Consider the following 24775-nt stretch of genomic DNA (forward strand, 5'->3'; position numbering starts at 1 on the left):
TTGTGCATTTATTTCTTGTAATTTTGACTTTTGAGTAATTTCATCACCGTTTTCATCAGTTTGCTTCGCTTTGCGGCCCTTTTTGTGTCTGTTTCAAGTTGTTTGCGGGGTTTTTTTTCAATCTTTTTGAGGATAGGGGGGTCTCTGATTATTTTTTAGTTTCTCTTTGAGGAGGTTTTGTGTCTCTTACTTTGTGTCTTTTTGCATCTCGTCAATTTGCACCCGTTTCAGGCCACTTCCTGTATTTGCCTATGTTTTCAGTTGGGTATGTCTGCAAACACGTGTCTGTTGGGTTTTTTCTATCACTTTCTGTTCATTTTGCATTTTCCCTTTACATGCCAATCTAAATATTCTTTATTTTTCACTATGCAGTCACATAATGAAATTCTGTGTGGTAGTTTTCATCTTAAAATAAGACATTAATTGCTACATAATATATAATTGTACACAATAGAAAATAAATCATCATTAAAGATAATTTTGTGTTTGTTAATATTATTATTATTATTATTATTATTATTGTTATTATTATTATTATTATTATTGTTATTGTTATTGTTATTATTATTATTATTATTATTATTATCATTATTATTATTATTATTATTATTATTGTTGTTGTTATTATTATGGATGGTTGGATGGGTTCATTATGCATTAGCACCGATGTCAAATTCATTTTACATTGTGGCCCACATGCAGACCACTTTGATCTTAAGTGGGCCAGATGAGTGAAACTCTGCTTATTGTCATTGACCAGAGGTTTAACTGCACATTTACAGTCCAAATCGGCTTTTCTACATGATAACGTTTTTGTACTGTAGTTAGTGAAAAAGTAACACCAGCCTTAATGATTCTGGGCTTATATTGTAAAAAAAAAAAAATACATGTGTAAAATTACAGAAGCAATTCTGCTATCTCATTGCCCAGACTGTTCTGTAATTATATAACAGAAAGTTTTAGTTGTTAATTATTTTTTTTTTGTCTGTGGACTTTTTGCAAATCAATAAATTGCTCTAGTAGAGCATCATTTAATTGCTTATTTGTTACTTAATTACTTTGTTATGAATGGCTATGAGGTGGGAAAAGCTGTAAAAGGTATGAAAATACAGTTAAAAGTCCAATATTTGTCATCTTTCACATTTTCCAAAACCCCCCAATGTGCCTGATTACACTCTTTGCCCGGCCGAAGATGGCCCCCGGACCTTATGGTTGACACCCTTGCATTCGTAGCTGGACTGAGAGCACTTGAAGGCAGCACCAAAACCATCAGCACCTCCCCTGTGTCAGACAGTGACGTCACCTCCCTGATAGACGGACAGCTGAAAGCTCCTGGCTCAGCGGGGTTGTTGACGTTTTGTTTTGACCGCTTTTGTCTGGATTTTTGGACATTATCCGCAGATTCAGAAGCCCGCCTTTCGACCCTGCCGTCACGCGTCAGTGCGGGGATCCAGCAAAGATGAAATGGATGTTTAAAGAGGACCATTCCCTCGGTAAAGGGGTTTGGATTGTTATGAAACGAGAGATCTTGTCATGTCACGCACCCTCCGTTCTGTCTTTTTCTCCGCATCCATTGTTGCCATCTCATCCCATATAGGTGTAGAAATGTATTGCTTGCCTCAGCATATAAATCCATGATGGCTGATGCTGCATGGCTAGCAACTAATGCTAAGATTATTCTTGCAAGTGTTATGACCGCTGTCAAAATCCGGCTCACCTTTCATATCCCTGATGCATCCAATCAATCCTACCCTGAAATGTGTTTTTCCACTGCATGCATGTTCTTAACCAAAATGCATTTAAAAATCCCACAATTTAATGTTGCTTTGCCTATATGTAATCACTACTTAAAACCCTGTGGTAATAACATGATTAAGGGCTGTCAGGGACTGTTGTGGCAAATTCGGCTGTATGCAGTAGGGCTACAACTTTTTGTGTTGGTTCATGCTGCTGGGTAACCCCCTCCTGGGTCTATTTAACTAGGCCTTATAACTTAAATGGGTACTGAAGAGGGCTTCCTCAGTGATTCAGAGCTGGTAACACCTAACACAAACAGTGTAAGTGTTATTATGTTTATTAATAATGTGCCAGAATTTGGAACTGAGTTTGGTGTAAAGTTCTCTCCAAATTTAGATTGCTGGAACGGCTTTGCTCCTCAGCCTTTGTCTCCATACTCTCTTCAGATAATCTCGAAGTTCCTTTTTAAAGAAACACACAGCAAAAGTAGGCCTCTTAACTGGGCTAATGAAAGTGTGCACCTAAATGAAGCACACATCTTCTCACCCATCACCTCATCCTCTCTGACTTCTGTTCATTGTTTTCCCTGCTGCATGCAGTCTTTCCTCCAATAGATGCTCTTTCCTCCTCCTGATATAATAATCACTTAATAAAAGCTGCTGATGTGACTTACTACTGATCTGTGACAGTAATGCCTTTAACACTTTAACACACATGATCACACTGTGAGTTGATGTTAGAAGGCATCCGCCGCTCTGTCTGCGTAAACTGCAGTCAACCTTAATGCTGTGCTTGAATGTGCATTTGAGCCGATATATCTGACTAGCCTTGGCTTGAAAGGCCAGAGGAATCCCAAGAGGCCTCGCTCAGCCCTTTAATCTCTGACTTCCTGTTTGTTTCCTGTCTCTCCTTCAGAGCACCGATGTGTGGAGTCAGCCAAAATACGCAACAAATATCCTGACAGAGTACCGGTGAGTTGTGGGGGAGGGCAGTCACCCAAAACCTGCTAAATTCACATCAGGATTGGGTAAATGTGCAGTCCTCTGGCATTGTTTAAATAAGCAGAGCTGTAGGCCTGTAGCAAGAAGGATGGTCCTTCTCATCTTTAGCCCGGAGGATGCAACATTCACGGTTTCCATAAAGAATTTGAGATTCTGATTGACCAGACCACCATCCGTTTTCTTCTGCCTATCCAGGCAGAAAATGACCACAGGACAACTTTCCATTTCTCCTCAGTCTGTCTTAATTAAGTTAGGCCCCAGCAGAGTGCCTAGGTCTGTTCAGTTTGTCTATTTTTTCCATTGACCATGGTTTACTAATGTATTCCTAAGCCCATGCAGTGATTACTATAGAGAGCCATGTCTGTCTCTAATGCAGTAGAACATGAGGACCCCAGAGAGCAAAATTTAAAATTAGTTTTCAGCCTTGTCCCTTGTGCAGTGGGATTTTCCCTCCTTTGTCTGAATCCTTTAATGATGTTGTGCATCACAGACGCAGCGACAGCCTGGGCACACTCTACCTCTCGCACTATGGCAGCTGGGATGGGCCACAGTTATGGCTCTGTGACGTTTGGTGTTGCATTCAGCCAGTGAAAATTGCAAATGCAATAAAAACATACGTGGATAGAAGAAGGACTATCAGCCATGGATTGTGACACACCTTAAAACCTTACAAGGACCTTGCTGCTGAGGGCGTACTGGTGACACATGTTCTTACACCTTCACTCACAGACATTATTGTAAGGCTAAGCTTAATGGTCAGCCAGAAGCTTTCAGATAGGGAGTGCAGGTGTTTGCTACAGTATTGGGAGATTTGTGGCCCACACACAGCATGACCACAGTGTGTAAGAATGCATTTGTCTGTTAATGTGTGCACTCCAGGTGATAGTGGAGAAGGTTTCTGGCTCTCAGATAGTGGACATAGATAAGAGGAAGTACCTGGTGCCCTCTGACATCACTGTGGCCCAGTTCATGTGGATCATCAGGAAACGCATCCAGCTGCCTTCAGAGAAAGCCATCTTCCTCTTTGTTGACAAAACGGTCCCCCAGTCCAGGTGAGAGTGCGCTGCGTTCTGCAGCAAGTCAGTAGATTTAAAGGTCAAACTCATGAGTGTGCACCACAGAGACCAAAAAACCTTGTGCCAACACATTCTTCTCGATAATTTTATTGAATGTAAATGTGTTAGATGATTTGAACTTTTTTTGAGTTTAACAATACCTTTGAAATAAATATTTATGCTGTATATTGTTAATATTTACTTTGAATTGCATGAATTGTACTCTGTAGTCGTAGCTTAAGAAAGAAATGTGAGTTACGTTGATTTTTTTAGCATCTGTTCTCCTCACTCAGATGTCTCCTGGGAACCAAGAATTAACTGATTCGAGTTTAGTGGTTTTTGGCCATATCGCCAGAATTCATTACATAGTTACAGCAAAATTTCTGCAATAAATACATAAAAATAAATATGTTTAAAATCTGTTAGCCACATTTTACCCGGGATCAACAGCCTGACGTTATCAAAGCTGTAATGTGCGCACTGTGTGTTCCCTAAAACGTGTTTAACCATTCATCTTGTGTAACTGATGAGCAGGATCGTATGTAGAAGTATTTCTTATCCAGCTCCATTCGAGTCTGAAGCTACACTTTCACCTCGATCAAAACGTTCACCAGTTTTAAGATGGAATAAGCTTCATGGTTGTTGTAAGGTTAAGTAAACAAAGAAACTGGAAGCACAGCTGAACTTGGTGTATACAGACAAACATGAACAAGAATAAAAGAGTAATATATTATCATAATTTAAAACACCAAGTACATAGGGGCTAATCCTAATGTTAGCAGCTTTATCAATGGTATGGGTAAACAGTGGAATAGATGGAAATAATAGAGGTAGGTGAATATTATAGAAGGGGTGGGGGCGTCAAGGGTGGATCGATCCAAATATCGGTAGTATCGATACCAGCGCTGGTATTGGTATTGGAGCGATACTAGTGCGATAGCGTCGATACTTTGTTTCTCTCCTCTAAGTTCTGTGCGTTGCTCCCATTCACCAGAAAGAAGTCATGTCTGTGTAAACACTGCTCCTCTTTGGACACTTTGCTGTCCTGTGTTTAGTTGCCCTTGGGTCACGTGTCCTACCGGCACTAAACAGCTGTAAATACTAAAAACAGTGATACTGTATGTATTAGAAGAAAATTCTCTTCTGTGGCTACACCATCAACCATAAAAGACCATGAAAAAGCACAAGAAATGAAGAGAGGAGGTAATGTGTATGTAAATTCCTCAAATTGACCCAGACAGACAGAGCTCGCTGTCACAGTCCTTTCAGAGAGGCAAAGAATATCCATGTAGCTCACGTAGTGGTGAAGCTAATGTTAAATAATTCAATTCATCAGCGCAACTTAACGTGGACGTGTTATTGTCCACCGTAATTGTTAGTGGTCATTGAATTATGTTCACGATGATTCATCTTCTAAATCATGACACATCACTCTCCACCATATATTATTTTTACTATAGTGCTTTGCACTTAAGGTAGATATTGCACAGGGATCAGCAGTTTTCTAGGTGTGAGTGTTGAGTAGCCTGATGGTCGATGGGAAGAAGCTGTTTTATGCTCTTTATGCTCCTGTACTTTCTTTCATAAGGCAGCGTGAAAGTCTCTCATCTATTCGTCGTTTATTCAATTAAATCCGGTTTTACTTATATAGCACCAATTTCTAACAAAAGTCACTTCATTGTGCTTCATATTGTGAGGTTAACACCCTGCATTATTAGAAAGAAACCCCAGCAATCACAAGGGACCCTATCAGGAAGCACTTGACAAAAGTGGGGAGGGCAAACTCCCTGTTAACAGGAAGAAGTGTCCATCAGAAACAAGTAGGTGCAGCCATCTGCTCTGACTGGTGGAGGCGGGACGGGATGGGATCAGAGAGAGGCGGCTTATCAAAGGAATCTGCTTCTGAGTGCTTTTTAGCACGCTGATACTGCTCTCCTTATTAAAGTCTAGCCACAGCACGTATGCCACCTCTTCACTAACAAAGCAATAGTGCTGGAGCCAAATCTAGAACCAGTTCCACAAAAAAGATTGGCTCTGGGACAACGTTTTTTGGCATCGTCTCTACTGATGTGGTTGCTCCAAGTAGTTGTTTAGCAAGAGGATGTCAAAGATGTTTCAGAAGCACAGCTCCTACAGTCCACAGCTTTGATAAATGGAACCAGAAGGAAGAACCACTAGCGGCTCTTTTTTATTTTTAAAACTTAAATTCATTTTTTATGAGGAATTTATTCCACACGTAAATCAGCTGTTGTGAGGAATGTTCATGTTCATGTTGCAAAAACATGCATCTGGCTGTAATCGCTGAGCTCTCAACCTCACGCTCCCATTGAAGGTATTAAACAGACGGCCTGTAGTTTTTATCAGATTTGACAGTGAGTCTAATGAAATTTAGACACACCGACACAGTAGGGCTTAACATTGCTCAGGTCTTTGTCATATATGACATGACATATATGATATATGGTTGCTAGGGAAATGTGCAATGCTAGACTGGTTGGCAGATTTCCCAGGTAATTCTCAGTAATTACTAGTTGTTGTTCTTGTAAAATCGACGCAGTTCCCACCTTTAAAGTAAACGCTGCAGCTAACTTTTACTTTTAAAGGCACACGGTCTGCAGTTCTGCTTCTGCAGTTTAACTTTGAACAGTGTGAAAAGTGCAGGCAAACCCATCATTGGTTCCCCACAGAAAACCACGATCTGGGCCTTGAGGGTTAAACTAGGCTAGCCCGTAGCAGGTTTGCCCTTTTGGGTTGGCAGTGGGTCTATCCACAGATCTCCCGCATGAACCCTGAGGAGGAACATTTGCTAGAATGATTGTCAAATGCCCAAAACCACAGACAAGTTATCATCACATATCAACTTGTGTCTACAAAATCTCAGTACATGCAGTTAAATCCTGGTACTTAGATTACAGTTTCAAATTACTTTTATATCTGTTCCTCCAGGGTGGAGCTGCCCAAATAACTGCTGGGTGGAATTACCAAGGTCACTATAGAGTGGTGAGAGTTGCTTCAAGAAGGATTTTGATATACCTGTGCACTATATATAAAGAATGCACATAGCTAGTATTGGGCCACACCTCAGGCTCAGCTTCTGAATCCGGTTTTCAGTCTCATTGAATTTCAGTCCTGTGGCATCAGCACATTAACTGTGCACCAGGAGCTTAATGATACGGGTTTCCAAGGCCGAGGAGCTTCTGTCGGTGTAATGTGTTTGTTGCCCAGGCCTTTTTTTATACAGTGTTGGCCTAAAAGTGAATCTATTCCACAATATGCATTTGTTTTAATTGCCAGCAGGGGGCGACTCCTGAGGTTCTTTGCTCTGCGACTTCACGTTCCTGATTACTTAATGGGCTAACTCAAAGTAGTTTGAAGTGATACTGAGTAAAACATCAAGTTGATTTAATAATTATGGTCATGATATGAGTCAGAAACCAGGATATCCGATAGCCGTCTTCCAGCATGTTATTCAGAAGCTCACACTCATGACGTCTCAAAACAAAAAGATGAAGGTGGCATAAACACTCGGCGCAGTAATGCAATGGTGTCGAATCTGTCTTTAGGTAAAGCCTGTAGACATGTCTGACTCTGTTTTGTGCATCATCTAACTATTCGGTATTTACTGTGTTTCAGTCTGACGATGGGCCAGCTGTACGACAAGGAGAAGGACGAGGACGGCTTTCTGTACGTGGCCTACAGCGGAGAAAACACCTTTGGTTACAAGGCCTTTTATACAGCACAGGGTTAATGCATAACTGATTACTAGTTTCTCTCTCACACGCTTGCACACACACACACACACACACACACACACAAAACCCCAAACACACCGACACATTAGGGCTTAACATATACTGGTGCATAGTGCTTCAGAAATCGGCCTTTACATGTGTTACACAGGTAACGCACCTACACATTTGGCACTCGCATTTCTGATCAGCTTTTGATACTTAAAACTGCTCATTTATGATGCGAGTTTGCTACAATAAACAAACTTTTTTCCCCAGATGCTTGGATGATGTAAAACAAACAAACAAACAAACAAACAAACGCTGAACTTTATCATGATCTCCGTTTCAAGGCCAGTTACTGAGAGAATTATCTTTAACACTGCCGCGAATCTGAATAACAGTCATGTACATTAAAGCCACTTCAGATACCATTCATCATCCTGGCACTGTTAATAAACACACACACACACGCATGCACAAACCAATCATTATGTGACACAGTCATGCTCCATTTTATTTGTTGTCACAGATATTTATGTTCAGTGGAAGTGAGAAAGAGACGCAGTAATCCTGTGACTAGAATACTTACCCGCATTCTTTGTATTGCTCATCATATCATGTATGAAATGTTCACCACAAGACAAAAGATACTCGTTAGAAGGCCCAGGATAGGCTTGAAGGTTGGTCATAAGCACGTGAATGTTAGCCGGCGCCACTCCTCGGGATGTTACCGAGACCGCCCCAGCCCGACGGTAGTCTCTCCGCACAGGATGTTGTGCTGGATAAACACGAATTCATTGAACTGCTTCAAAAAATCCAACACTTTACTTGAAGTTTTAAAATACCGTCAGAAAAAACAACAACATATAAACAAAATACAATTAATGACAAAACAACCTTATACTTAATAAAACCTTAATGAATATTTCCTCAATTTAGAGACACAAACAACCGAAGCTTCGGTATTTATTATTATTAATTCACTGAACTTTTAAAAATGTAACATTTCTGTTCAAACCCATTAAGTTCTGAAATGTTCAGTGGGAGTTATTCTATGAATATTACACTGACAGCACTAATAAAATATTCCAACAGTCTTCTGATTTCCCCCTGATTCATAATAACCTGTGAATGAGTTTAGCTAAATATAAATGATGTAATGGTACAAGTCAAACATATTGACCGCACCCAGATAGCAAGGAGACACTGAACAGATGTTGATTTTCCATCTGAACCATCCGAATCGTCAGGATGGAAATGTCAACACAAAACCAATGTTGAAACAGCATTGAAATACCGATGAAACCTGACACTGACATTGAAATAACATTGATTCACTGTTGTTCTGTCATCGTTGATTGTTGATCTATTTATAGTTGACAAGGTGACAACAATCACATTGAAAAACCATCGATTTATGGTTGAGCGGGAAATTAAAGCTGCTCACACTCAGCTGCGGTGTATATTTAGCACTGAGAGTTTCATGTTCCTGCCAACTTTGTTGTCACTGCACACTCAGATTTGCACATGTGCTGGTCTGTCACCGTGCAACATGGATGACCGGAGTGTCGCGTTACCGTCGTAGCCAGCGTGCGCAAGCGTGAGCGGCCGGGAGGTGACTGCAGTTCACAGCTGTGGGTGAACTTCTCTCTTTTTTCTTTTTCTAATCCAATATTTAAATTTTAGCATTCAGTGTTTTATTTTTGCTACCTGTGTCTTGAGGTGCAGTCGAGTCCTTGTGTGACATTTATCTAAAAAGTAAAGCTATTTGAATTGTATTAAACTCGTGTGAACGTTTATGTTTAAATCCTGTTTAACATTTAATTATGGGCTCATTAACCACAATAATAAAGAGCTCGCTATTTATTTGCGATTTTTATTTCTGAGAAACCTCATCCCTCATGAAATGTGACTGGGAATTGAATATTCACAGATCTGTAATTAAATTGTTTTGCGCGAGTCCTGCTGTGTCTTTTGTGTTATTAATGAGCTGTGATAACTGGGATTTACACTTCAGTGCATTGCACCATTTCACTTTAGGGAGCTCAAAAAATGGACAGTAAAGAGCCGAAAGGATGAAATCGTCATTAAAACGGAAACTTCTTGGCTACTCAGAAAACACACTTAAAACCAGGGCTGAAGGATGTATTCAGGTTTACTTAAAAAAAGTAATTAAGTAAGTAAAACTATATTTATAGGGGCAAGGATTAAAAAAACAGTATTAAAAAATGAAAAATGTGACAAAAAAAATCACCATAAAGTGATTGAAAAACTTACAATTCAACAGAATCTTTTCTGAATGTGTCATGAGATTTAAATATGAATTTTAAAACAACGGGAGAACTATCGGGTTAATAAACACGGAGGTCCCACTCTATTTTTAGCTTGCAAACATGGCTGGAGTGAAACCTGCGTTTAGAAATGACGCGCCGTGCTTTGTCATTAACTTCAAGTAAAGTGTTGTTTGTCTGCAAAGCATTCACAGCCTTTTGATCTCTCAGCTCTCACGTTGCATTCAATATGACTTCAAGCTTGTAACTGAGATAATAAACTTGTATTTAAAAAGTTTAACAAATTCAAAGACCAATGGAGCCAAAGGATGACGTTTCATACACACAGACTTATGGCCGGAGGAGATGCCTCCTGCTGGCAGGTTTAAGACTCGCACTGGCTTCATTTTGCACACCTGAAAGTTACGCCTGTCCGTCCACTGCAGAGCGTCTATGGATGACTCTGAGGCTGAACTTTTAGTTGCACCTGTAGTTTCTGGTGCTGGTTTCCACCCATCATTTGACCTCGTTGCAGTTTCCATGTCAGCGCTCCACAAAGCTGGTTCACTGTCTGATGTTGTGCAATATGCATTGGTAATTCTTATTTCATCAGTGTTGTATGAATATAAAACATATCTTAAAGACATAAATAAATTTTAGATATCTGATAAAGGGAAGGTAGCTGGAAGACCTGACCAATAAAAACTAATGTAAAATTTACGGTGCGGTCTTTGACTTGGTGGTTGCACTGTAGAGTTTCACAGCTGTGTCCCTATTTTTAATGCTCCATACACATAAACACTACATGATGATGTAAGGGGGTCCGAGGAAGAGGCGCACAATTAAAGGCAGAATCGTCCACTTTAATAAAAACCTAGAGATTTAATGATGAGCACTGATCGTGTTGACAGGCTTGTAAAAAGATGTAACACAAAAATGCTCCATGCAGCAAAAGCTGACATTTCCTAGTTTTTTTTATACTTTATGTCTTATAATGCATCAACGTAGATTAACTTCATTAGCCCTCACCTTTCAGACTTAATCTACTGGAAAAGCATGAAGTTTTCAATCCAACGCCTTCACAGCGGAGTTCAAGCTCACTTCTTTTTAAAGGGGACAGTTTTAAATACTGTTGCTCTTAAAATGCATCACCTCATTTATTTCCCTCAAGCCCCTGGTCTTTCTAATAAATCCATAGTCTTTGCTGATAACATGAGTTATTCTCTTGAAGCTCCAACTGGGAAACATCACAGTGGAATAGATTCACACATAGATACACAGAAGTGATCATTAATCTACTGAGTCAGAGTTTATAAATAAATTATCCTAATATTTGTCAAATACTGTGTGCCACATTATCTGTGACAGATATTCATGTTCTTCAGGTTCAGTGATATCGAAGTCGGCCGTGGCCGTGGACCCTTTAAAGTCTAACTACTGCAAAATACATTTACTGGCTTAATCAGCCACTCACGTGGCAGAAACTGTGTATTTAGGGTCAAGATGACCCGTTGAAGTTTAAACTGGGCATCAGAATGGGTGATTCAAGTGACTGTGGGTGGTTTTCTTCAGGAAATGTTTCCAGCACCTTGTCGAATTAATGCCACACAGAATTAAGGCACCTCTGAAGGCAAAAGGGGTCAAGGTGTGTCTAAAGAAGTGAGCGTTTGCCCCTGGTTCAGTTTTCCTGTAAGGTCTGTTTAATCGGACCTCCTGGGCTGAATCAATACTTCAAATACAAAACTCTGCTTTTTCTGTATTAGTCCAACGCTCACAGACAAAAATTATGAAGCTGTTAAAAGATTCTCTTGAATCTAAACTATGATTGATATTGTTTTCCCTTGGCTTGTAGTGCTTTTATTCATCTGATTATTGAATTGTGCAGTTCTGGAAACATCAGCTTTCTCTCTAATGGAAAAGAACTACAATGAATCCCCTCATGCCAAGGGAAAAAAAATCCAACCGAAAACTTGCATTAACCTCAGGTTTATTTATGCAACTATCCATATATTTAAAAACACACAATATAAAGAATTTAATTCAATTTTATTAATATAGCACACAAAACACAATGAGGTGCTTTATATTGAAAGGTAAAGACTCTATAATAATACAGAGAAAACACACAGCTTTCTATGAGCAAGCACTTGGTGACAGTGGGAAGGAAAAACTCCCTTTTACCAGGAAGAAACCAGGTGCAGGGAGAGGCAGCCATATGCCATGACCTGTGGTTATTTTTCCCCTGAGCTACAGACGAGCTTGCAGCCCAGTTCTCTACATCTCTACGATGGATGTGACGAAAACAGCTCAAAATCGCTGAAGAATGAGAAAATTGAAGGCATCCTGGACATAAGCCACCATGTGCTGTTTGTCATTAGCAGAGAGGAAATAGCAGGAATCAGCTGAGCCACATCACCAACTGAACCGATCCTCTGTCCCTGCACCGTGGTCCTGCATGAACGACCTAACTGTTTGTGCAGAAATGTGCAGCTTTACCTTTTTCTTCACAACAATGTGTCCTACACAGGCCGAGTTAACAAACTGGTGCGAAAACGTCTTTGCAGGGTTCAAACCACTGCCAGAAAGTAACTGCTGGTCGTTTCCTTACGATGAAATTAGAAAGCTTTTCCCACAGTTTGCCAGTTCAACCTGATAAACCAACTAAAGCAATTCCTTTGATTCCAAATTTTGACATAGTCTGGGACTTCAGGAGTATCTTCATGTTTTTAGTGCAGGACGCATTCAAACTAGGAGTGAGACTGGAGGCTGTGTTTTCCTGTGCAGGTATAAATGGCTGTGCGTTTTTAAGAACACCAGGCAGCTGGAGCCACGACATGCACTGTGAAAATAAGCCATCGTGTGTGCTGCATTACCAACAGTTTCAAACAGCGTGACAGCGCAGAGCGTCCTGCTGAGGCGAACCGGCACAGCAGACCAGCTGAGCCAACACACACACAGGAAGAGAGGAAAAAGACAGCGCAAATTAAAGAAGCCAAGCTTGTCCTTTCATTAAAAGGGTGCCGCAATCCTTTCTGTTCTCTGCAGCATGTTTGAAATCCGAGTTTCACAAGGTCAAACCTTGGGCGACCCTTGACCTCTGAGTTTCTCCTACAACAAAGCTGCTTTGTCATCAAGCCTGTCGAGAGTGAGTTGTCAGTGGAAGAGGAGGAGGTTTCTGTCACTGCGCGGCCACAGAGGGAATGCCTGACTGCGCAGCTGCTGCCAGGCCTGCTGGTACGACTGGGAGGCCTGCTTGTAGTCCCAGTAGGTCTGCAGCTCTGCTTTCCTGGACACATGTAAGAAAAGAAAATCCTCGATGTAAAGCAAGAAGCAAAAATTATTACTCTAAGTTACTTTTAAACCACTACAGAAGTACAAAAAAACCCCCATTGGCTGAAACTGTTCGTGCAGATTGCTGCTACAACCTGTTAGCACGTAAAATGAGCTGAAGTTTAAGTTCTGTAATAAAGATTCAAGATACATCATTCAAAGGGAGAAAGTGGATTACTGTGTGTTAGGTTAGATAGGAGAAACAGACTGTTCAAATATCTGCTGGTTACCGTGGTTACTTGAGCCACTGTAGTAAAGAAGAACATCTTGTAGATAAAGTGATCAGGACTGGCTCTCAAAAGGCAGATTAACGATTGATTTCCCTCAGCTGCAACTTCCTCCTTCGTCTGCCGTTTCTCCTCCTCGGACGTACCTTTGTCATTAAGTCCTGTCATTGTGCTGAGCTGAGTGTGAGTGTTTACAATATGTCTGTTGTGTGTGGGCCGTATCAGGTTTTCTGACAAACACAAGGACCTTTGTCCTCCATTGTTAGTCATCAGAGTTTCATTTTCTCAGATTCATTTTCAAGAGATCTACTGTCATCCTGAAGCCAGTCTTCCACATAAATGTAGCACAGCACACTATGTGACAGGATCTCCAAAAACAAAGACGATGCAAACAAAGTAGCCGTGTGACAGGCTTAATATAAGTACACAGCCAGGGATTCAACTGCAAGGACCAATTTTCACAGAAAAAAACCTTACAGATTCCTGTCGAGTGCAACATGAAACCGCAGCAGCCTTGGACAGTCCTTTATTTGGCAACAGCCTGGCATGACTGCACCACAGTGGTGGTTTTATCCATAGTTTAACAGGTAACAAAATGAGAGCAGAACAAAGGCACCAGCCAAGAGAAACAGTACCTCCAGCATGTCCTGGATTGGCCCTTTAATCTCCTCACAGCTGGACACCACATCCTCAGCTCATCTCTAAAGGAGAGCCCGAAACCTGCAGAAGTCCAGCCGCTACCCAAAACTCATGGCCAAAAGTGAGGTAAGGAACAGCACCCTTCTCCACCTAACCTGGTTCATGTGTGATCCACATGGCCTTAGATTTGGAGAAGCTGCTAACTCTGAGCTCAGTCACTTCAGACTCGATTACAAACTTGCTCCAGTGCAAGCTAAAGGTCACTGCTTGATGAAGCCTTAATACGAAAGCTTAATAGAAAAAAAATCAAAAATCACCTGATAACTTCATAAAGTGATCAGTAAACATGAAGCCAATCAGCAGCAGCATAGCACACAAGTCTGAAAAAGTGCACACACAACATTTTAACCCACAGCAGGCTGGAAATCTAAGACTGAGGAATTCAAACCAACCCCACCTGTTTAATACGAGCGTAACAGTCAGATTGCATAACACGATTTCCAGTAATGAACATTTCACAGTGATGTGAACATTTCCTTAGTGATTGGTGCACGTAGTTTTATGTGAATGAGAGTTGCACAAACTGAGAGAAGCTGCACTGTTCTTCAAATATTGCAGCTCTCGTAGGAGCGTTCTCAAAAGCTGCAGCGAGTTTCTGAAAGAGCCAATTGTTTGTTACCTGAGAGAGTCGGGGAGAGCCGAGGGATCGGTGGCCGACACCAAAGACAAGAAGGAATGAAAAAGCTCTGATTTGCACAGAAGAGACCTGAAATCAGAGAAGCACGCCGGGATGTTTGAGAACACAGCAAACTCACATGGTACTCATGTATGATGACAGTGGATTGGTTCTACCTGGCTTTTGCTGTTCCCAGGGCCTTCTTGGTGACTCCGTGTTTGTAGCCGTTAGCGGTGACATCTAGTGGCTGCTCTGTTACGTTACACCAGCTGATGGCTGAAACACAGGGAGCAAACCTCAGATACACACCGAGATCGCAGCTCAGTGCTGGAGCAGTTTAAACACAATTAAAACTTTAATTGAAACCGTAAAAAACTGCTTCACTGAGTGAATGGGTTAAATGCAGAGAGGAATTTCCCCACGGGGATCAATAAAGTATACATTATTATTATTATTATTAAAAAACTGATACCATTAACAGAAAGAGACAGCTGCAAACTGGACCTAAACTGAGAGAGGCCTGCAGCGAGGCAGACACCCTGAGTCTAGCAGATACTCTTGATCTGAAATCCTTTCTCATCTCATGCTCAGTTCCTCCACTAAAGCAAGTGGAGGAACTAAAGCAATTTCCCGATTGGGTGATCCTCACAAACAGAAGGTCTAAGCTGCAGGTGGGTGTGGCTTCTTTGAGATGACTAAATTAGGGATAGTCGATGGTTGATGTCAAGTGTTGACATCTAGTTTTTTGGCACTTACAAATAATTTGCAGAATCTTTCTGAAAGCTCTGAATGTGAAAGCTGTAAACAGACAGGAAATGAGTATTCATTCAAAACATTTCTTCTCATTCACAACTTAACTTCATGTGGACAGTCCTACCTGCCCCGCAGGGGGAGATGCGGCCCTGGCCGGCCTGGTGCTGGAGCTCAGTTTGGGCTTGGCTGAAAGGAAACTCCAACGTGGCCTGGAGCAGCTCAGGCGGACGTACGGCGAAACCGGCAGGGAGGTCCGATACACAGGCGCACCTGACGGCACAGAAGCACTGCATTTAATTGAGTGTGGTCTGATTTGATGAAGACTATTCACTGCCTAACACCTGCAGTGCTGCAGGTGTTCCACTAAATTCCACAGAATTTAGCAGCTGGAAAATTCCCACATGATTAAAGTGATATCAAAGCAGTTCTTTATTGTTGCATACTGAGGCGTCAAAATGCATTATCTTCATGGGTGAAAGAGTTCATTGTGTGTGAATAAGTGATAATCACACAAACTGACAGCTACCTTGATGTAACCACTTAGCCCGATTACAGATGTTAGGCTGTCAGAAGGCAGATAAAGGAAAGATATCCTGGTTATACGGCCCAAGGAAGTGGTTTTTAAACCAGCACCAGTTGGTGCCTGTCCAACATGCACACTGCAACAAGAACACTATGCTGTCTTAAGTATTTGCTCGTCTGCTTTCACGTGCATATGAACTTGAGTGACATCCCATTCTTAATCCATGGGGCTTAATATGATGCTGGCTCACCCTTTGCAACTATACACTTCAACATTTCTGGGAATGTAGGAGTGTGTTAATGGGAATTTTTGACCAGGAATCCCAAATACAGGAAGGTCTGGAACTGGCTCTGTTTAAAAGTCCTAATCTCTGAATCCCATGAGCATTACCCAGTAGGCAAACACAGCTTAGATGGAGCCAGGGAGGAGACTCACCCAGCTCAAACTGGTACTCAGCCCTCCGGATGCTGATCCTGAAGGCGTGCTTGCCAGGGTGGCTAAGCCCGCTTCCTCTTCAGCCACACCCATTACCAGCAGCTCTCCTCTAAATCTGTGTACTTGGTAACTGACTGGTTTAAATGCAGTAGCTTGGAAAATTAAGCCCCAAGGATCTGTTCATTTTTAAGGTTAAAGTAACATGTAAGAACCCACTGAGTGACGTTCTAATTAAATGCAGATTTTTACCTTTGAGGTTTCACACAAGGTTAAAAAGGAAGTGTCCACTGTTAAAACGGTTCTTTTGATTCTTAGGGCCAAAAAGACACAGCTCAAAAGCGGTCTTTTACTTTAAAAAATGATCTTTAATCTTACATATCCCGGGATATGGAGACTGAGCACACACAGAAACGCCTGCTCACATCAGCCAGTCTCAAGCAGAAAACAGGAGGCCAGGTTCTTTATGTACCTCTCGACGTCACACACAGTTTCATTACAAACAAAACTTCTTCTATTCAGTTCCTCTTTTCTGTGTCTGATTTATTAATATGCCTGTGCACTAAAACTTCTTGTGCAGCTTGCAATAACTTCCCCTTTCTAAGGTCTGTTGCCAGGGCAACCTGTCTAGACTTAGTCTCACTCTGTCAGTTCCTCATATTCTACAAAAAACATGCAGTTTCTGGTCAGCCTGTAACCTAGTTTTACACTGAAGTCTGGGCCTCTCTTATATAAACCAATAATAATCAGCATAAAAGCATTTAAGATTATATATATATTACCTAACACCACATTTTAGACTTTTTGAATGCAGGATGTTTTACCAAAGCAATTTAGCAGGAGCGAACTAGAGCCAAAAAAATCTCTTGAATCATACGTATCCAATAAACTTCTCTAAGCTAGTGCTGGTTTTGTTTGATTTTGAGAGAGATTGACCAAATAATGAGCACATCCAGGTGAGACGATGCACTTATCTCTGTTTCGTGTTGACATAAATAATCCCAGAGGAATACAGGGGAAATCCAAATCTGCTCAAAGTTATCATCTGCAGGACATCAGTGGAATTCTTTGGAAGCTGTAATCTAGCAGGAAAACAACAGAAATCCAGATCCTCTTCAATTTATAATCAAACATGACAAAATGAGTAGAGAAAAACGCAAAAAAAAAAAATTCCAAATGTGAACTCTTTGATCCAATCTTCTGTAAGGCTCGTCTCCCAGGAGACAAAAGGATGAACAGCTCGTCTCTTCTGCTTAAAACAACAAGGCTTCGCTCACGGTCTCCACTCTAATTCGCTCCAAAGGGGTTCTGTCAGGCTGAGGTCAGGATTCTGTGCAGGCCAGTCAAGTTCTTCCACACCAAACTAGCTCATCCATGTCTCTATGCACCTTGCTTTGTGCACTGGTGCGCAGCCATGTTGGAGAAGGAAGAGGCCATCCCCAAACAGGAACAGTCTTGGTGTGCTGAGGCATGCAGGGGCCGAGCCCAATTCCTCCAAAACAACTCCACGCCATAACCGCCGCCCTCCACCAAACTTTACACGTGGCACAATTCAGTCAGACAGGTACCGTTGTCCTGGCAACCGCCAAACCCAGACTTGTCTGTCGCATTTACAGACAGGGTAGCATGAACATGCAACATTGTTCTGGAGTCCAGTGGCCTCATGCTTTACAGCACCGATGCTTTGCATTGCACTTGGTGACGTAAGGCTTGGATGCAGCTACTCCACCATAGATACCCACTCCATGAAGCTCTCTGCAAACTGTTCTTGAGCTAATCTGAAGGCCACATGTAGTGACTAGAACACCTGAATTCAATGATTTAGATAGTTGGCAAAATAGCTGAAGAATTAAGTTCACCATTTAGCAGTTTTTTCTCTCAGGAGTTGGTGGAGAGGACGTGTCTTCGTTCATTGAAAGGCAACTGTTTGCAAACAGGTCGTTTTTCTGGCAGAAACCAGACTGAACTGTGAAGTCATTGCACTCATTTCACTTTCATTAATATCTGCTGCATTTAGCTCTCTCTAATTGAACCTAACGTTGTTTTACATCAAGGAGGATCCTTGACATGCTGGTCATGACTGGAACTGTTACATAAACCTTCAATATCTCTATCTGGCTCTATATCTGTTTAGGTGAAGTTTTCACAGCGCATAACTAATAAAAATATAAAGCAGCCGGTTCAGCATTACCTTGTGACCAAAGCTCTCTGCATGACTTCTTGGTCATATGGACACTTTCCCACCACCACGGTGCTGAAGTACAGCGCCTCCTGTAGGTAATGGGTCAGCAGTGCACCCTGGAAGCCCAGCACCCCCCAGCGGGCCATCTTGTCGCTGCAGGAGAGGGAGAGAGTTGGCTCTCCTCTGCCAGGCTTTACCCGGAGAACGCCCGGACTGTGATACCCCACCCCAGGCTGCAGAGGGTCAGCTGGGCCACCCGGTACACACTTGGCCCCTGTTCTGTGAATGTCTGAGACCTGATGATGCAGGCCAGTGCCATCAGTTTGAGCCAAGACTGCAAAGCTGCTGGTTTGTGAGGATGTTTCCAATGTTTTGTTAAAGTTCAGCGATCCACGCTGTTCTGTGTCTCCTCTGTCCTCTTCCTTTGTCTCTGCCGTCTCCTCCAGATGAGGCTGCTTAGAGATTCGCTCCTCGCCGGATTCCTCTGCTTTCCTTTTCAGGTCTCCTCCTCCATCAGTCTGTTCATGGCCCTTTACTGACGTGACAGGAGGGCAGGGCTGAGGCTGGCTGTCAGTCATGGGGATGATGGAGGCGTCGCCGCCTGGTTTCAGATCGGACAAACAAATGGCATGAGGGCACACTTCTGCATGATTAAAGCCAAGACAGATAAAGGTATGGTTAAAGGTAGAATGCATATAGTCTGAAAGACAACAGAAAAGAAAGCGCCTGCAAACGCCTCACAGCTAATAACAAATACTACAATGTAAGGCTACGTCCACACTAATGCGTTTTAGTTTGAAAACGCATCATTTTCTCTCCGTTTTGGCCTCCCGTCCACACTGAGACGGCGTTCTCGCTCATGGAAAACGCTCTCGAAAACGCGTAATTTGAAAACGGTGCTTTATGTGTCGCAGTGTGGACAGCGAAAACTTTTGACAGCCCTATTAAAGCTTAATATCAGTCCGTACATGCTCCAGAGAGCTTTTCTTCAAATTCTTTAATTCTCACTCGCTTTTGCAACTTTGTACTTTTGCGTTACTCGCAGCAACAACTCCACCTCATTGTCAGTCCATTTAAAAAACTCGGTGCTTTCTCAACGTTTCGCCGCAACGTTTTTCCCATTTTCCTCTATAAACCATTGTGCAATACATATTTACTTTTTTTCTGTTAATACTGTTTATATGTATATAGTGCTGCAGTTTAAAAACTATATATATATTGTGAAGTTTTTGATATATAAAGCTGAAATTTCACAGCAATCATTACACATGTCCAAACTTTGGACCATAAAAGTTTCGTGTAAATCAGAGATGATTAAGCAGGTGAGCAACGATGATTTGAGAATTACTTTCCCACAGAACTGTGCCGGTCTCAGTTATAGCGCAATGTGCTTTATCACAAATGATCCCTGTTCTCTGCATGAGGCTGGACTGACTTCCTTCACAAACAAGAATAATCATGTCAAGTCCTCAATTATTCATCATCTCATGGAACTAATTTTACCATAAAGAGGTTGGAGAGTTAAACATTAACAATCCTTATCAGAAATGCATCTTTATTATTTATCGGCTAACAATGCCGCTGCTGACTAATATTTAGGTTTACTGCTTAATAAGGGGATGTTAAATGTTATCAGTGGTGAATATTTAACTGTTGCCATATCAACTCTGCATCAAAGCTCAAGAGCTGAAAGACTTTTCAGGCTATTTGTTTGCATCTCTGGCACAAACAGGGGTTATTACATGTTATCATTTATAAAGACCTGCATTACACTCTGCTAGAATGGGTTATGTAATCAAAAAACAGAATAAATCTAAACTGGGTAAGTTACCAAACTACCTCACATTAACTCACAGTAACTACAGCTGATAACCTAGCCGCTCTCTGTGTGAGCAACACAGATCTGGTTTGATTTCTTTCCATCTACTTTCTGCTGTGTGTAACTGTATTCGTTATTGTCGCTGTCCTGTGTGCTGACACTCACAGGGAGTGTGGCTGGTAAAAAGGAGGAAGGAAACTCTGGGCCGAAGCTTCCACTTTCCTCGCTCATCTGCTGCACAAAACACAGAGCTGCCCCGACCGCTCACAGCCCTGTGCAGCTCCTGGATCAGGTACCTGCAAATAAAAACGCATACATATACATAATGCAATCAGCACAGTCAAACAGCCTGCAGTGACACAGGTGGGTTCATACACGCACCTGATACATCCCCTCCTGGCAATGACCTCTGCGTGGCTGTCGTTAAGTACATCACCTGAATTAAAAAGGAAAACAAAATTTGGTTTGCACAATCGACACCTTCAGCATTTGAGACACAAAACGTCCATCTGCACACACCTGTGGGACTCATGGCGGTCTGTCCAATACATTTGGTCCCAGTTCCCAGAGAAACAACCTCCATAGCAACTGCGATGGAAAAAGAAAAATATCGCATCACTATACCTCACTCATATCAGTGTCTACAGGTCCGCTGAAATGTACATTATGGACATAATTCAGAACAATTTAAAGCCTTTTTCCCCATCTTCAGAAAACTTTAAATGTCTTTTTAGCAGTGACGTTTGATAGAAATGGGGAAAAAATGAATGAAACTGGGGTTTCAGAACAGTGGACTGGTCCATCCTGCCGAACAACCTGAATGAGAGTCAGCTCCGCGGGTGATCTGGAGCACAGCGGCCAGCAGGGTCCACTCTCTGCCCGGCTCAGGCTTCCCTCTGCGGGGAAGCTGACTGAAACGCTCGTAGCACAACTTGGCGACTTCATCCGCGCTCACCACATTAAAGCGACGGGGAAGGCGGATGTGAGCACCAGTAGGCATTTCAGATATGATTAAATTCACCGTTAATGTCCCGGTGTCATCCGAACACTACAAAGGTGGCATTTTCATTTAGAACTGCGACTAACTCCGGTGCACTTCCGGCGAATGAGAACGAGAAGAAGTTATTTCCGGTCCCAGCAAAGGAAGAGATACTTTCACAATAAAAGTCCTCTCTTCAGCACCCTATGTCAATACATCCACCAACCCTCTTCTGCACATCACCAAAACCACCTCATCCTTACCTCTTACCTGTGTCCAGTGGGCTGATTAAGTAAACCTCTCCAGCGTACTCACTAAATGTATTGTCTTTCCACCGCTGTAGACATAATCTGTTGTGCCCAGAGCCACAAACTGGACGGCCAATGGGAGACTGAGAGTGAAGATTCACTCAAAGTTTGCGTGCATGGTTACATCCAAACATGCATTTTCAATTATTGTGACCCAGTCGGCCAAACCTCAAACTGCTTCGGGCTGAGCTCTAACTGGGGGGCCCAGGCAGAGTGTAATCCCCCCTACAAAGACAGTGAAATAACATATGTCAACATTCCTCAAGTCGTCTCAGGAAACTTGTCAGTAAAAAGGTGACACCGCTACCCTTGATAATCAGTGTAAAACACCTTTAAAATATTATTTTTATTATTCGATTTTTTTAAAAACAAAAACCACAAACAAAGCTACAGAGATGGTTCGTTTTTTAAAATTTTCCCTAAACATTTCAATAATATCGTTGATTATTTTTTTAAACACAGTAATGATGGCAATCACGACAGCAATTGTGACATGGTGAATTTTTCTATGCAAAGCATGTTTTTATAAATATTCTATTTTGGGTAATTAATCATAGACCACACATAAAAATACATTTTGAGTAAGGTTATCATTTCATCTTTCTTCAACAGTACAGTATTGTTATTGTGAAGTTCAAATCTGACATCTGGACATTGCTAACCTCCATCATCATTTGAGTTTTCCTCTGTAAAGAAGTTCTATACACTTTAATGATTGTAAGTCATTATGTAATTTCTGTGCAAAAGTCTCGAGCCGCCCCTCATGGGTGCAAACATATTTACAACTGGAAATACAGTATATAAGGCAAAAACAGTACAATTCTGTACAATTCTAAGGGGCCTGAAAGTCAATATTTGGGATGACCACCTTTACACTTCACCATAGATTGAACTCTGAGGCTGCTTTCATGTTATTTCTTTAAGCACTCTTCAGGAGTAGCTCTCTGAGCTCCTTGAAGGACATTTAAAGCTCCTGTTTGAAAGCCGGCTGCCTTTTTGTTCCGTCCTCTATCAGAATGATCTCACACTGCTTCAATAATATTGAGATCCGAGCTCTGGAGAGGCCACTCCATGACTGATAGTGTTTGCTTGTGTTTGTCAAACTGTGTTATCGTTGATATTTTTCATAAATTCAACAAAAGAAACGGGAACAAATTATGTGTCTTTGCAAAATGCTCCTAGTACCAAAGTGCCTAAAGATACCATTTAAAATGTTTCTTTGCCAAGTTGTCTGGTACTGGTTGAGTTTGGTGCCTTTTTATTCTTGAATGACTCAGAGTTTGGTGTCAAGTAGCTTAACAAACAAAAGAAATGATCAGGTTCAAGTGAAAAAGCCGCCAGTGTCCAAAGAAAAGCTGTGAAAAACCTTCAGAAAGCCTGCAGAACGATTGCTCAAGAGCACTTTAAAAAAGAAAGTCTGATAATAAAGAAACAAAGGGTGGCTCGAATTGTTTGCACGGCACAGTAAACCAATTAATGCTGAACCTACGTCACTCACACTGGATTAAGCATTTTAAAAAGAAAGCCTCACCCAAACATCTTATGACTGAAATCTCATTTATTTGAGTTATATACAGGAGAAATCGACTGAATTTCACAATCAACAGAAAAAATAAAATCGCATCTCATCTCTCTGACCTCTGTAACAGAGGCGCACTAGTTCACGATAACAGCTTCCTCTCACACGCTGCCGTCTCGCTGCTTTAATATGCTTAAAATGTACGTCTCTCTGGTAGATATGTTGTACTGCATTTGCGGGTAGCTGTGCTGTCGCTGTGAGTCGCTGCTGACATTAAAACTATCATGTCGTCTGGTTTTGGTGCGGTTCTAAGCAGTGAGTAAGGGGGGGGGAGTGGTCATCCTGTTTAATCCACACACATACACACCATTTATATGCAAATACACAATGGCATTAACATGAGCAACCACACACACACCCACACACACGTAAGCATTCACTCTTCTGTGTTCCTGTGCCTCAAGCCTGATCCCATGATTCAGCTCACTAGCTCACTAACATGATCCTCGCCCAGGTGAGGGCTTGTTTAGCTGACAGGTGACTCCTCAGCCCTGTGATGAACAAACAAACGCAAAATAAGACCAATAACAAAAAACTATTCGTCGATTTAAGTGTCGTCCGTCTCTGCCTCCTCGTCTCACTCCTGTCCAAATCCCTCCGTCTCCTCGATGGCGAACAGGAGCTTCTCTCGGAGCTGTTCCAGGCTTCGGTAGGGAGGCAGATCCAGACGATTGAAGCTGAGGAGGAGGAGACAGAGTTACACCTCAGCGTGGATTTACAGATGGAACTTCAGGGTGACATTTGTCTATTTTTTAAACGCTCCCAGGCCGCTCACAGCTCAAACAGAGGAAGTGAAATCCTGATTTTTATTTTTCCCCCTGTAGTAACCGTTTTAAATCCTACCTGCCCTGCTCAGTGGTTTTAATTCATTTTAGATCATGTGTATTTTTAGCTGAAATTACTTTTGTAGCTGAAATCCTGTCCGAATCCACGTCCTTAAATTTCAACTTTAAAACGAGAATTCCCTTCGAAATGTAGCAGAAGCGTTACAGCTAAGATACAAGCGTCTCCTCCTGATACTAATCCAGGAGGAGAAGGTGACAGAGGGGCGGTCCTGAGATGGTAAAACATGCATAAAAATGTGACTCTTGTCAGGGAGGTTCTGAATACTATGTGACTTTAAAAAAGGGAATTTATCAGGAATAGCTGCTCGTTTCAGACAGACGATGGCCTGAGGGACTGCACAGAGACCATCTACAACGTGAAGAAGGATTCTAAATTATGCAAAGCTGCTCTAGTAGAGTCCCAGAATAAAAACCTGGAGCTGGAAGTTGAGTGAAATGAGTCCACTTTAAGACGTTTAGTTAAATCTGCTGATCTGTCTATCAGATGTCTTTTTGTACATTCATTTTAGCCTCAGAGCGGCAGCTCTCTGTACTGTGAAAAGACTCTGTAATCTAAGGAAAGTGATTTAAGTAGAGAGAGGTGAAGAAGAAAGTGCAGGCAGGGTGGAGATGGGTGTCAGGGGTGATTTATGACAGAAGGATAGGTTCATAAGATTGTTGCGAGAGCTGCTATGATGACAAAATAACAG

At 41.8% G+C, this 24775-nt stretch overlaps 3 protein-coding genes across 7 annotated transcripts in view; 1 reads left to right on the forward strand and 2 right to left on the reverse strand.

Annotated features, from left to right (window-relative positions):
* The first annotated feature begins 1265 nt into the window (after nt 1-1265).
* Nucleotides 1266-11005, forward strand: gabarapl2 (GABA(A) receptor-associated protein like 2). Its single transcript, XM_005928403.3, has 4 exons — nt 1266-1493; nt 2653-2708; nt 3618-3790; nt 7427-11005. Exons 1-4 carry the CDS (start codon nt 1460-1462, stop codon nt 7539-7541), a joined length of 378 nt encoding a protein of 125 aa, XP_005928465.1. The 5' UTR covers nt 1266-1459; the 3' UTR covers nt 7542-11005.
* An 891-nt stretch (nt 11006-11896) lies between these two features.
* adat1 (adenosine deaminase tRNA specific 1) lies at nt 11897-23075 on the reverse strand. 2 transcript variants are annotated; one of them, XM_005928404.3, is made up of 9 exons: nt 21192-23075; nt 20895-20963; nt 20757-20811; nt 20541-20671; nt 18566-19157; nt 15544-15689; nt 14843-14942; nt 14670-14756; nt 11897-13080 (listed from the first exon to the last, which is right to left on the reverse strand). In XM_005928404.3, the coding sequence occupies exons 1-9, from the start codon at nt 21373-21375 to the stop codon at nt 12948-12950; spliced, it is 1497 nt and encodes a 498-aa protein (XP_005928466.1). In that variant the 5' UTR covers nt 21376-23075; the 3' UTR covers nt 11897-12947. The 2 variants fall into 2 exon arrangements, with proteins under 2 accessions (XP_005928466.1, XP_042079420.1); XM_042223486.1 differs by lacking the exons at nt 11897-13080; nt 14670-14756; nt 14843-14942 and adding an exon at nt 14954-15464.
* A 127-nt stretch (nt 23076-23202) lies between these two features.
* The window catches only part of wwp2 (WW domain containing E3 ubiquitin protein ligase 2), a 58346-nt gene continuing 56773 nt past the window's right edge, over nt 23203-24775 (reverse strand). For all 4 annotated transcript variants that reach the window (XM_005928405.2, XM_042223485.1, XM_014335534.2 and 1 more), the window contains one exon: nt 23203-23918. In XM_005928405.2, the coding sequence (XP_005928467.1) occupies nt 23819-23918 (100 nt within the window). In that variant the 3' untranslated portion in view covers nt 23203-23818. The remainder of the gene's footprint in view (nt 23919-24775) is intronic.

The sequence above is a fragment of the Haplochromis burtoni genome, unplaced genomic scaffold (genome assembly GCF_018398535.1).
Source record: "Haplochromis burtoni strain Fernald_Lab_line unplaced genomic scaffold, NCSU_Asbu1 Contig_112, whole genome shotgun sequence".
NCBI classification, from domain to species: domain Eukaryota; kingdom Metazoa; phylum Chordata; class Actinopteri; order Cichliformes; family Cichlidae; genus Haplochromis; species Haplochromis burtoni.